Source organism: Triturus cristatus, chromosome 4_2, assembly GCF_964204655.1.
Source record: "Triturus cristatus chromosome 4_2, aTriCri1.1, whole genome shotgun sequence".
In the NCBI taxonomy this organism is placed as follows: Eukaryota; Metazoa; Chordata; class Amphibia; order Caudata; family Salamandridae; genus Triturus; species Triturus cristatus.
In genome coordinates, this window is record NC_140586.1 from 198,075,007 (window position 1) to 198,089,138 (window position 14,132).

At 45.3% G+C, this 14,132-nt stretch overlaps 1 protein-coding gene across 2 annotated transcripts in view; it reads right to left on the reverse strand.

Moving 5' to 3' along the window:
• Positions 1 to 1,668: 1,668 nt before the first annotated feature.
• LOC146833380 (uncharacterized) overlaps positions 1,669 to 14,132 on the reverse strand; it is a 59,297-nt gene continuing 46,833 nt past the window's right edge. The window contains exon 6 of one of the 2 annotated variants that reach the window (XM_085600067.1): positions 1,669 to 2,727. In XM_085600067.1, coding sequence (XP_085456193.1) covers positions 2,718 to 2,727 — 10 coding nt within the window. In that variant the 3' untranslated portion in view covers positions 1,669 to 2,717. The remainder of the gene's footprint in view (positions 2,728 to 14,132) is intronic. The other variant, XR_014960224.1, reaches the window with a different exon arrangement.

Consider the following 14,132-nt stretch of genomic DNA (forward strand, 5'->3'; position numbering starts at 1 on the left):
TATATCTCTGGGTAGGAGATATTGTTATGTGTTAGTATGTTTACGGATAAACAGTGTGGTTCTTTTTCACTTAACCTATACCAATATGATTAAGATCTGGTAAAACAAGCTGCTTTTCACTCCTTCTGGACTAAGCCTGAGGGCTGCTTACCGCAGCTACCACTACAGAGCTTTCTAAGGTTGTCTAATACCACTAAAACACCATAAGGGTGGTCTGGATTAGTGCAGGGTGCTACACCTACGTAAGTGAGCACCATATAAAAAGCCAGCCTTCTACAATGATACATTATTTTGGCCCTTTTTTGTCATCCATCAAGAGACTGAGCTTATCCCAACTGACCATGGTCGTTGGCACCGCTGACGAATCCAACAACGCCAGGGGAAGTTTGCTTCAATGAGGCCCATGGAAGAACACAGCGACCAGTGGAGTGGGCTTTTGGGCTCTTAAAGGCCAGATTTTGTTGTCTGGACACAACTGGTGGAGCACTCCTTTTCTCACCTGATAAGGTGTGCCAATTCACCATGGCCTGCTGCATGCGTAACAACATCATCCTGCGATGGAACATACTTTACATCACAGAGGATGGAGACCATGAAGATGCTCAGTTGACAAATGAAGATGCTAGTGGTGAAGAGCAAGGAATTGACTTATGAGAAGTTGTCAATGACATCTTGACATGAGTGTAAGTATATCTATGCATGTTATCCCTTTCACCATTACACCAACTATTGATGTGGAGACTAGTGAGAAGTATGTTGGGAAGGGCAAGTTCTTGCAAAATCAGGCCATAGGTATTTGTTGATCAAAGTTTGGGCACAATGACTACTGTGTTCAGTTACGCTGTTCATCTCAGATAATGTTGTGATTCTGTGTCCTCCAAAAGCTGACTTAGAAATGTGGCCATCATGTTCAGTAGGAGTGGAAATCTTTTTTCTTTTAATCTGTTTTAGGTTCCTTCACCCTGTCATCTCCATTTGGACATTTCAGAGCTGTGACATTTGCTGGTATATCGTGCTGTTTAGACATATAAAGGGATCCTGGGTTGATCCTAGGAAAGACAGACACAGACTTTGGATTTTCAAATCTTGTAGCAAGGCAACTTGCACTGTGAATGAAAGATTTGAAGATTACATTGGACTTGTTCTCTGTCGAATGTTGGCACTAAAGCAATATGTGTGCCATCATTTTCTAAACACATGGTAGGGTAGCCAAATCCTGCTCATCTCCCTTTACATTGGCAAAATCCTCATTGTGTGTAAAGTGTATGTGGCAGTTGATGTGTCACTGAAACATGGTTTTGACTAGAACAGTGGTTTGGAATGATCCAGTGTCTACAAAATGTAGTGCTGCCCAGGTTTTGTCTTTTGGTGTTATTGATTTTGGATTCCTTATGTGAGCCAGAAGATCTGGCTCCAGCTGATGACGAGTCAATGATTATTTTCCTATGCTATCTTATTGTTTTGGACATATCCCCTTGTTCCATGTTGTCAAGTATTAGTGTAATGTATGGATTGTTATGTTAGTGGAAATGTTGACAGGTAAGTATTGGTCAAATGGAATAAACATAGTAGTAGATGATTGAATGGTTTGATATTTTTCGGAGTTACGTTTGGTATCTTGGGATAAATATTACCCACTTGCAAATCATGCACGTTTACACAATCTTTAAAAAAATGTCATTGTCAATTTATGATGGAAGAAAACAAAGGCATTGATAGAGTTGAGCTATACAACACCAGTCTAAGAGTTTTGACTTGTAAATGTATTGTACTAAACATGATAAAATTGAAGAGGGAGAACATAACATAAGCAAACCAAAAAGTCAAGATGAATGAAACCATAGTTGGAGAGCCAAAATTGTTTGAAGTTCAATGTCCAAAATACTATTGGCATTAGAAAGGCAAATGTGTCCAGAAATAGCCCATGTAGTGAAAATTAGTCATACACTGGAGGAAATTAATGTTGGGGTTACTTGCTGGTGGTGGCAAAGGTCTTGCCATCCTCACCTCCTGGGAATATGCGTGGTCGTCCCCTCCTGCGGGGTGCGGGGAAAGATTACAGTTGCAGGAGCAACAGGTGGTTCTTCAGTGGCAGGGCCTCCCTTCCTGTGGCTGTGGCAGATGTAGAAAGGGTAGATGGTGCTGGGAAAACCCTGCAAATATAGGTGTAAATGTCTTGCAGCAGCCCAATCAGGGAGCCAATATAGGAGTTGTGGGCCTCCACCTGATGACGGAGAAGCCTCTGCCACTGCTTCATCTCCTGGAGCTCGGTGAGTATCTGGACCATCATGTCTTGGGACTGATGGTAGACTCTCAAGACTTGATCAATGGTGGTGTGTGTGACAGTGGCCTCACTATGCTGGCAGATAAACATCCCCACGACCCCTAACCCCACTACCCTGTGCCCTTGTCGCAGTGTGCCCCATCTGACTGGTTCCTGGGTGACCTGGAGGTGTTGTGCTCTCAATGTCACTCAGGACTGAGGGGCACACGATCAATGTCACAGTGGTAGAAACACAGGAAGTTGAGACTTTGTAGAGGTGTTACAGTTGTTGGGGGGAGGTGTCAGTGTCACTGGAGCCGTCTGCCCAAACTGACCAAATTGACGTGCCTCCTCATCATTTTCCATATTCCCAGGAGTGTTGTCGTCACTGAAGGCTTGACCCTGGGCTGGAGTTGAGGTCTCTTCAGTGGCAGATTCCTGGTCACGTACTCTGTCAGTTGGACCTATTGGGACATTGAAAACATTTTTATTAGTATTAGTGTGAATTGTATATTAAACTCTTTTGAGACAAAACTGTAGACACCTAGGAGACAAAATAGGTAGAGATTATTATGATGATAGCTTTCAGTGGCATTGCACGTTACCATAACATTTAAGCAATTTCAAACAATGCAACTTCAAATAAGCAGGTAATAAGATGTCCTAAAATGTTTATGAAATTATTAGGAAGTAGTCCCAACATCTCCCAACCTTTCAGCCCAATACAGTGGAGAGGTGAAATGTGTAATTGACAATTCCAAGACCTAGCTGACTTCAAAACAGTCATTTCCATGACTAGAATGGATGTTTGCATTAGTCATCATGTGATCAGTACAGAGTCAATTTTTTGAAAGAAGCACTTATATCCACCATAGTAAATTCAATACCTCAAAACCTTTGTGTCAACACAGTTTGATTTGTGAAACTCGTGACATCAGTTCAGTTGTTGGTGGAGAACAGCACAACATTCAGAAAACAACACAAACTGTTTTCAGAAGAGAGTATTGAATGGGGATTGATTACTACATGACACTTTACCATCTGTTGAAATCTGTTAGACAAGAGAGAATGAGCAATATGAGATAGCAATATTCTTTTGAGAAACAGAAACAGGGCATGATGGTAGTAGTACTAATTTCAAAGACAACTTACCAACACTGCTGACTACCGGGGTGAGAGCTGAGCCGAAGGGTGAGGGACAACACCCCCCCCCCCAGGCTCCCCCACATTGTGCAAGTTGCTTCCTGCCTCACGCTGCTGGTTCCTGCGCCTGGAAGCGCATAAATTAAAAGCTGGTATCCCGCTTTTTGTGCCGCTGCTGACTACCGGGGTGAGAGCTGAGCCGAAGGGTGAGGGACTACACCCCCCAGGCTCCCCCGAATCGTCCACGTTGCTTCCAGCCTCACGCTGCTGGTTCCTGCACCTGGAGGCGCATAAATTAAAAACAGGTATCCCGCTTTTTGTGCCACTGCTGACTACTGGGGTTAGAGCTAAGCCGAAGGGTGAGAGACTACACCCCCCAGGCTCCCCCGCATCGTCCACATTGCTTCCTGCCTCACGCTGCTGGTTTCTGCGCATGGAAGTGCATAAATTAAAAACTGGTATCCCACTGCGCGGGACGCGAGCGGGTGCGCCGGTGTTCTGCTCGATTTTCCCGGCCTTCTTGTGTTGAAAAGTAATTGAATGTGACTTCAGTCTCTTACCATTCAAGTCTAAGGGTTAGAGTAGTGAATGGAGCCTATTTACTAGGCACTTCGACATGATTCTGTGCTCTTCCCCATAGATCAGGGCTTGCACACATAGCCTAGGGGATAGATTCGTTAGTATTAGGGATAACCTGTCCTGTAGTGAGGGTATTTCATGGAGCTGTGCTGAATTCAGGCCTGGTAGGCCTCAGACGGGAGAGACTCCATCTTTCTTTCTGCTCCGGCAGCTTGGGATGCTTCTAGGTCAAATGTAATGTTTTAGTTATGAGGTGTTATTCGCTTGGAGAGAACCGGTTCAGGCCGGCCCTTATCGAAGGATTGTATTTTTCTTCATGCATAACACTACATCAGGCCGGCCGGCTGGGAACATGTCCTTGGTACGGGGAGGTACAAGAATTTGGTGGGCGGCAGGTTACGGGCCGGAATTTTCCATGAGGAAACGCACCTCTATATTAGTGAAAGTCTGAGGCAGTTACATGTTCAGTCCGTAGGCGGCATCTAGCCGTTAGCAGTAAAGCTACTACTTATTCCAGGGAAGACAGACGCCATCTTGAAGGCGGAGAAGAACCGAGAGACAGATGCTCTCCTAGCAGAATAGCCAGAGAGGAGAGAGTAGCCGATAAGGAAGAGGTCCCAGTGACTCGGAGAAGGGTGATTCCAGGCGAGCCGAGGCACAGACGAGAAGGGAACCTAGATGACCACTGAGTGCAGGCTAAATACTACTAAGGTGATGTCGACCCTTTCTTATTAGAGTGTACAACTTAATCTTTCACTTTTCTTTGCAGGTTATGTGTTATATCGTAATGTTATGTGATTGTGTATGTAATGAGTAATAAAGTACCCAGTTTGTAGTGAACCAACATGTGCTGCGTGTTCTTGTATGAGAGGGTAGCCTATTCTTCTAGTCAGCTGCGGCTACATGAACAGATGTTAACCCTGATCAGGTAAGTGGTAACTGAATAAGGGAAAGAGGAGCCCCTCGAACCTGAGAACAGGCTATGCTCGAACTGGCAATCCTTGTGTGATCTGATGAATAGTGAGACTGATTCCCTTTTTGTATGTTATGGTGATCATAGGATGAACTGTCGTATGAGACTGCCGTCTAGGTAGAGAGGTCTGGATTCGTATAGGATCGCGAGGCCGCCACTTGTGATACTGTCGTATGGGCAGAGAGGTCTGGATTCGTAGGGGATCGCGAGGCCGCCGATTGTGCTGAGACTGCCGTCTGGGTAGAGAGGTCTGGATTCGTATGGAATCGCGAGGCCGCCACTTGTGCTGAGACTGCCGTCTGGGTAGAGAGGTCTGGATTCGTGTGGGATCGCGAGGCCGCCACTTGTGATACTGTCGTATGGGCAGAGAGGTCTGGATTCGTAGGGGATCGCGAGGCCGCCGATTGTGCGGAGACTGCCGTCTGGGTAGAGAGGTCTGGATTCGTATGGAATCGCGAGGCCGCCACTTGTGCTGAGACTGCCGTTTGGGTAGAGAGGTCTGGATTCGTGTGGGATCGCGAGGCCGCCACTTGTGATACTGTCGTATGGGCAGAGAGGTCTGGATTCGTATGGGATCGCGAGGCCGCCGATTGTGCTGAGACTGCCGTCTGGGTAGAGAGGTCTGGATTCGTGTGGGATCGCGAGGCCGCCACTTGTGATACTGTCGTATGGGCAGAGAGGTCTGGATCCGTATGGGATCGCGAGGCCGCCGATTATAAGAGGTCTTGGTATGTATAGTAGGAATCCCCTGTCCTTAGGTGGTAGATATATGTGGTTGCATTATTGTAAATAGGTTCTAGGGAGGGGGTAACGTTCTGGCTGGGTTAGTGAGGCTCTGATGAGCGAGTTCTATCTGATCCGAAAACCCAAGCAGAACATTTGGCGTCACGAACCGTTTACGAAACCTGTGTGCGTTGTGGTTGTATCGTGTTTGCTTTCGGCGCGTGCGTGGTTTTGTTTGTATATTATTTGTATATACTTGTGTGTAGTTTTCTTTTCTCTTTCTTCTTTCTCTTTTTCTCTTTTTCTTTCTTTTCCGAGATGTTTTCTAGAAAGTCGAAATCTACTTTTAAGTTGCCCGTTGATATTCCCGGCTGGGATTCAACGCCTTATGAAGCCTTAGCCCGTGAGTGGGCTGATTCTACTGGTTTGAGTGAGAATTGGAATTCTTTTTTGGAGCTGGCGGATCCGGCTAATGTGATTACTTGTTTACAGAAGGCGCCGGTATCTAAGGGTGATGAGCTTCCCGTTTTGGGGCGCAGAGGTTGGATTGTTCTGTCTGCGTACAGGATTCTGCATGAGAGATTGTTGAAGTTACAGAACTTGCATAAGGATTTGGAAGCGAACTTTGTTGAGATTCAGAATGCTCATACTTTGTTGCGATGTCAAAATAAGTTGCTTGCTGATAAACTTGAGACGTACCAAACTATTGCCGAGAGGGCGGCTGTGCGAATTGCTCGTTATAAATACAAGAATCGGCGTGGTCGGGTTTCGACGCGAAAGGTGCGTCTGGTCGTGGCGAAAGCCGGACTGGATTGGAATCCTGATGAATGGGATGGTAATATCTGGAACTCGAGTGATTCTCCTTCCTCAGGTGAGGAGTCTGCCAAGCGCGAGTCCTCTCGCTCCGGCCGTGATTGTAAGTCTGCTTCTTGCGCCTCTGATGGTGCACCCCGTGATTGCGCTCGTCCTTCGAGTGGGGTCGATGCTTCTTACACTGATTGTTCCTCTACGTGTACTGGTCGAGCTCCTTGTGATGCTCGTCCCGCGGTCTCGGTGCATCCAGTTTTTCGGCGGAAGTTGCAGCAGGCTCCCGGTGCTCCGAATGGTATTGCTTTAGACTCTTTGGAGGATTTTACTCAACAAGAAATTAGTGATATTTTGCAGCGATTTCGGCAGCGAGCTGGTGAGACCTTACTCACATGGATGGTGCGCCTTTATGAACTGGGCGCTGCTGGCATTATGTTGGATACTGGCGATTGTTTGAAGTTTTGTTCCTTGAGTTCGGATTCTACTGTACAGGATCATTTTCGTAACTTTAATGCTGGTGGTCAAATTTCTTTGCTTCAATTGGCGACTGAGGGTTGTAATCAAAAATATCCTACTGAGTCTGACTGGCCTGTGAATGACAAACCGTGGTATACTTTGCGCGATGCTGCACAACGTCTCAAAGAGGAGGTGATGAAAACGGCAATTTTTCTAAATACTGCTGACAGGTTGCTTGATGGTTTCTTGACATCTTCTGTGCGGAATCGTATTATTCGTTCTTCCCCTGTTGCTTATAAGCAGGTCATGATGACTTTATTGATTAATCAGACTGGTAACATGTTATCTGTGGTGCTGGAATCGGTACGCCAACTCGGTGAGTTGGGTGAGTGGTTTAAACCTGAACGGCAGTCCCGGCCTGACACTCGTACTCCTGGTGACAATAAACTTACTAGACGTGATATGTTTTTTGGTCTTATGGCCGATGGTGTGCGGAAAGAGGACATTGATGGTGAGACTACTTCTCGTTTGTGGGAAATGTTTCGCAAACGTGGCTTGGATCGAAAGGAGGGTGCCCGGCGTGTTCGGACAACTGAGTGTGATCGTGGTTTTTCTGACGGTAGCGGTGATGACGACCGCCGTGGGCGCTCTGATCGTCGTGATGATCGACGTTATGTACGTGATTTGTCCCCCCGTCGGGTGAGAGACAGGGAGAGAGAGGGGGAAAGAGAGAGGGGGAGAGATGATTATGTTAACAGCAGACGTAGAGATGATAGGGATCAATCCCCTGAGTTGAGAAGGAGAGAGGATCGACACATATTGGCCGATCGAAACCCGCAGTACAATGCAGAGAACAGGAATCCATTTCGTAATGGAGATGGATATGAACAGGAGGTATCGATACCTGGGAAACGTGAGAGTCTTTATCCTGATTTATCCTGGTACACAGAACGCAGTAAAGATGACTAGGAAATAGGTCAAGCTCCAGTACACAGATGGGCTCACAGAGATAATAGACCCTATGTAGATATTGATATTTATTGGAGGCATCGTAATATCCAAAGGGCCCGAGCATTGGTAGATACAGGAGCGGAGGCCACTCTTATTCATGGAAAATCAAAGAAGTTTAAAGGTCAGTCTTTTACAATTACCGGATTAGGTGGAAAGGAAACTCCCGCAGTTCAAACTTTACTTGAAATGAGAATAGGTAGAATTCCTAGAAAAGAATACTCTGTATTAGTGGTGCCACTCTTAGAATTCATAATTGGAATTGATATTTTGAAAGGAATGACTTTGCACTTAGATGATGGATGTTACCAATTTGGAACTAAACATTATATATCGTCCAGGCCTGTACGGGTTGGTCGTTTAAGAATGCCCCCCATAAAAGTTCCCCAGGCGACAAAAGTGGTTCGTCAGAAGCAGTATCGTATTCCAGGTGGTCATGAAGAGATTAGTACCACTATTCAGGAGTTGGTGGATGCAGGAGTTATAACCCCAGTTACTTCTGCTTGGAATAATCCTGTTTGGCCTGTACGTAAGAGTGATAATTCTTGGCGCATGACTGTTGATTATCGAGAATTGAATAGACACACACCCTCTTTGACTGTTGCAGTACCGGATGTTATTACCCTAATTGAAAGAATCCAAAAACATCCAGGTACATGGTATGCGTCCATTGATATTGCTAATGCTTTCTTTTCGATTCCGATTGCCCCTGAGTGTCAGGAACAATTCAGTTTTACGTGGAACGGGCGTCAGATGACGTTTAGAAGTCTTCCCCAGGGCTATGTGCATAGTCCTACGATATGTCACCGGCTGGTGGCAGAGCATTTGGCTGAGTTACCGGTTCATCCGCAAATTCAGATATGTCACTATATTGATGATATTTTGATCCAAGGCGAAACACAAGAGGAAGTTCAGACCCAATTAGATAGAGTCATTGAGTGCTTGCGTGAGAAAGGTTGGGAAATCAACCCGGATAAATTACAAGGTCCGTCCCAGGCTGTGAAATTTTTGGGCATTAATTGACATGAGGGGCACCGAGAAGTGATCCCTCAGGTTAAACAGAAAATTCTTGATTTTGCAGTTCCGAGGAATAGGAAAGAAGCCCAAAGCTTCTTTGGCTTGTTTGGTTTTTGGCGCCAGCATATTCCTCATTTAAGTCAAATATTGGCCCCTTTGTACCAGGTCACTCGTAAAAAGAATGCATTTGAATGGGATAAACCACAGCAAGATGCGTTCAGTCTGGCAAAAGAAGCAATTCAGCATGCTCTGGATTTATGGCCTGTATGTGATGGTGATGTGGATTTGAATGTGTCTGTACAAGGCCTTTATGCGAATTGGAGTTTGTGGCAGAAACAAGGCAGGAGTAGAGTACCGTTAGGTTTCTGGACCAAAAAGCTACCTGATGCTGGTGAGCGTTATACACCTTTTGAGAAACAGTTACTTGCATGTTATTGGGCTCTTGTGGATACCGAGCAATTGACTTTGGGACATGATATAGTTTTGCGACCTGAAATTCCTATCATGCAGTGGGTTATGAGTTCGCCGAAAACTCACCAAATTGGACACGCTCAAGAGGCGAGTGTGATTAAATGGAAATGGTATATACAAGACAGGGCACGTGTGGGACAAAAAGGAGTTGCATCTTTGCATGAGCAGGTGGCACGGGCGCCATCAACTGAGACTGAGAGTGAATGTTCCGTACCTTTAGTACAGGAGTCTCCTGTTAAGTGGGGTAGACCTTTTGATGATTTGTCCGCAGAGGACAGAAACCATGTCTGGTTTACGGATGGTTCAGCAAGGTTCATAGGGACGAAACGGCATTGGAAGGCGGTGTCCTATAATCCGATCACACAAAAATTGCTGAGTACAACTGGTGAGGGTAAGAGCAGTCAATTTGCTGAACTCTATGCTGTTTATCAAGTTATGAAACAAGAGTTACCTGGCACATGTCATATTTTCACCGATTCTTGGTCTACTGCCAATGGGTTGGCAGTTTGGTTACCGACTTGGCATTCCCATAGTTGGAGAATCCATTCAAAAGAACTGTGGGGAAAAGAATTATGGCAGGAGATTTGGGAAATGCTCCCACAGAGTACTGTTACAATCTTCCATGTGGATGCTCATACCCCGATAGACTCTCTTGACAAATTCTTTCATAACATTGCAGATGAGAAATCTAAAATTGCTGAGGCAGTGGTGGACAGGCAAGATTCTGATATTGCGGGATTGGCGAAATGGGCCCACCAGAAAGCAGGACACTTTGGAGAGAAAGCCACTAGCAAGTGGGCTGCTGATCGAGGAATTTATATTCCCCTAGATTTAATCAAAAATGTTATTCTACATTGTCCCATTTGTCAGCATATCAGGCAGCGCAAAGTGCCCCAAATTGTTAAAGGTCATTTACATCGCGGGAAATTGCCCGCTCAAATTTGGCAGATTGATTACATTGGTCCACTTCCTATGAGTAGGAATTGTCAATATGTTTGCACCATTGTTGATACATACAGTGGCCGGTTGGTGGCCCTTCCCTGTAAGCAAGCTACCCAATTGAATACTATTAAAACATTGGAATTGATTATGATGTATTATGGTGTGCCATTCCAAATTCAATCTGATAATGCATCCCATTTTCGTGGAAGATTGGTACAGGAATTCTGTGTGGAAAACAATATTGAATGGGTGTTTCATATACCATATTATCCACAGGCCTCGGGTCTTGTGGAGAGGTTGAATGGCCTGCTAAAAGATCAATTGCGTAAATTAACAGATGACAAGTATAAGAATTGGCGAGACTTTTTGCCTCAAGCGCTATTGATTTTGAATAACCGTCCTTTTCTAAATGCTGAATCCCCACTTATGCGTTTGTTTCCTCCGAATGTTGATGCTAAGCCCAATGAAATCAGAGAGACCGTGATGTACTGGGAGATTACTCCCGGAGCTTTGGCTCCATGTAGAGTGACCCCAGGGTCGGCAGGTTTAGACCTGCATGCCATGGATGACACCGTTATAAAAAGTAAGGATCGAGTCATCATTGAAACTGGTGTTGGTGTTCATATACCAACTGGAAATTTCGGATTAATCGCCCCTAGATCGGGGCTGGCTGTAAAAGGCATTCAGGTGAATCATTGATAGTGATTATCAGGGAGAGATTAAGGTGCTCCTGCTGAATAGCAGTGAGGTTGACTTACTGATACATCAAACTGACCGAGTGGCTCAATTGCTAATAATGCCTGTTTTCAGTGGTGAGATCACAAAAGGCACTGCCCCAACGTTGCTAACTGTACGAGGCCAGAAAGGTTTTGGCTCCACAGATAATCCTGGGGCCAGAGTTTGGGTGCAGTCGCCTAAGAATCCCCCTGAACAAGCAGAAGTCATTGCAACCGGTCAAGACAACACCATTTTAGTTATGAGACCAGGGAAAGATAGCTGGGAAGCAGTCCCGGCTGACAAATGTTACTTACGAGAATGAATAATGCCTGTATTTGATTCTCTTTCAGATCATTCTTTGGACTGTTGCTGCAGGATGTGTCGGCGTTGGACTCCTTTTGGGCTGGTACGACGAGAGAGGAGGGATCCCATCAACCCGGGCTGAGTTGAGAACCCGAGTGTCGCGTTCCTTCGCTGCGTGGGATTCGTCGTCGAACTTTTGGATTACATTGGCCAAACAAGTGACTAAAGCCCCTCATTTCTGCTTGACACCGATGAGATCGGTGATGGACATTCTGGCGACTTGTTTAGTTGCTGTCCCTGCTTCATTGGAGACTTTGACTCATATTTTTAATATATCAAATGCTCGCCCCAATGTTCTTCTGGGCGATTTCGCTGCCCATGAGTATTGCCCCTTGTGTACTGTACTGTCAGACCCGATACCCCCCATCCAGTCCCGAATAGTTACCTATAATATCACCCAAGGTGATTTGTGTTTTTTCCTTACTTGTGATCCTAGTGCGATTTCTGAATGTATGCGTTTAAGATTGAAAGGTGCCACTTCATTCACCGCTCATGAACGAACTTTGTGCCTTCAAAGGACACCGAAAACATGTACTTCTGTTCAGAATAACATGACTTGCAAGAGTTTGGTAGTTACCCCCAGTCATTATCGCACGATGTTACTACCTGCCGGATGGCTTTTCTCATGTGGTAATACTCCCTGGCCATATATTCCCGCAAATATTTCTGGAGGCCCTTGTGCCATTACTAGACTGAGCTTGTTAATGTTTTCTCCACATCCGAATGCCAACTCTCGTGTGATTCGAGATACAGTGAGGTTACAGGAGGATTGTGACTCATCTTTGCATTTATATTCCAAGTCTGAATACCTTAGCCTGGCTATTTCAATTGTTGGTGTTCCTGCTTTGGCAGTTTATAATGCCAAATCTATTGGGAAAATGGCCTGCTGGATGGTAAAATCCATCAATCATACTTCTACAGTCCTGTCTGACATGCTATTAGACGCCCAGGGTGAACGTAGGGCTATCTTGCAAAATCGAGCGGCCATTGATTATCTTTTGCTTAAACATGGACACGATTGTTCTGATTTTGAGGGTCTTTGTTGTTTTAACTTGTCGGATCATACAAAATCCATTCAAGCTCACATTGATAAATTACATGACTTCACAGAAGAAGTTAGAAAACACATTGACCAGGGCTGGTTTGACTGGCTCTTTAATTGGTTACCTGATTTGCATATGTTACGTCAGATATTAGGAGGTATTCTGATTACTATCGGCATTTTGATTTCTATCTGTTGCTTTATTCAGTGTATTCCTTCACTACTTCAATTCTGCACACCTGGTACTAGACATAGATCAGTTAGTCTTGTTTCATATTATTCTTCCACAGATATTAGTTCTGTTTAATGAATGTATAATAGACTGAAGTCAAGGGTGAAATGTTTTGCTCGATTTTCCCGGCCTTCTTGTGTTGAAAAGTAATTGAATGTGACTTCAGTCTCTTACCATTCAAGTCTAAGGGTTAGAGTAGTGAATGGAGCCTATTTACGAGGCACTTCGACATGATTCTGTGCTCTTCCCCATAGATCAGGGCTTGCGCACATAGCCTAGGGGATAGATTCGTTAGTATTAGGGATAACCTGTCCTGTAGTGAGGGTATTTCATGGAGCTGTGCTGAATTCAGGCCTGGTAGGCCTCAGACGGGAGAGACTCCATCTTTCTTTCTGCTCCGGCAGCTTGGGATGCTTCTAGGTCAAATGTAATGTTTTAGTTATGAGGTGTTATTCGCTTGGAGAGAACCGGTTCAGGCCGGCCCTTATCGAAGGATTGTATTTTTCTTCATGCTGAAGACACTACATCAGGCCGGCCGGCTGGGAATGTGTCCTTGGTACGGGGAGGTACAAGAATTTGGTGGGCGGCAGGTTACGGGCCGGAATTTTCCATGAGGAAACGCACCTCTATATTAGTGAAAGTCTGAGGCAGTTACATGTTCAGTCCGTAGGCGGCATCTAGCCGTTAGCAGTAAAGCTACTACTTATTCCAGGGAAGACAGACGCCATCTTGAAGGCGGAGAAGAACCGAGAGACAGATGCTCTCCTAGCAGAATAGCCAGAGAGGAGAGAGTAGCCGATAAGGAAGAGGTCCCAGTGACTCGGAGAAGGGTGATTCCAGGCGAGCCGAGGCACAGACGAGAAGGGAACCTAGATGACCACTGAGTGCAGGCTACATACTACTAAGGTGATGTCGACCCTTTCTTATTAGAGTGTACAACTTAATCTTTCACTTTTCTTTGCAGGTTATGTGTTATATCGTAATGTTATGTGATTGTGTATGTAATGAGTAATAAAGTACCCAGTTTGTAGTGAGCCAACATGTGCTGCGTGTTCTTGTATGAGAGGGTAGCCTATTCTTCTAGTCAGCTGCGGCTACATGAACAGATGTTAACCCTGATCAGGTAAGTGGTAACTGAATAAGGGAAAGAGGAGCCCCTCGAACCTGAGAACAGGCTATGCTCGAACTGGCAATCCTTGTGTGATCTGATGAATAGTGAGACTGATTCCCTTTTTGTATGTTATGGTGATCATAGGATGAACTGTCGTATGAGACTGCCGTCTAGGTAGAGAGGTCTGGATTCGTATAGGATCGCGAGGCCGCCACTTGTGATACTGTCGTATGGGCAGAGAGGTCTGGATTCGTAGGGGATCGCGAGGCCGCCGATTGTGCTGAG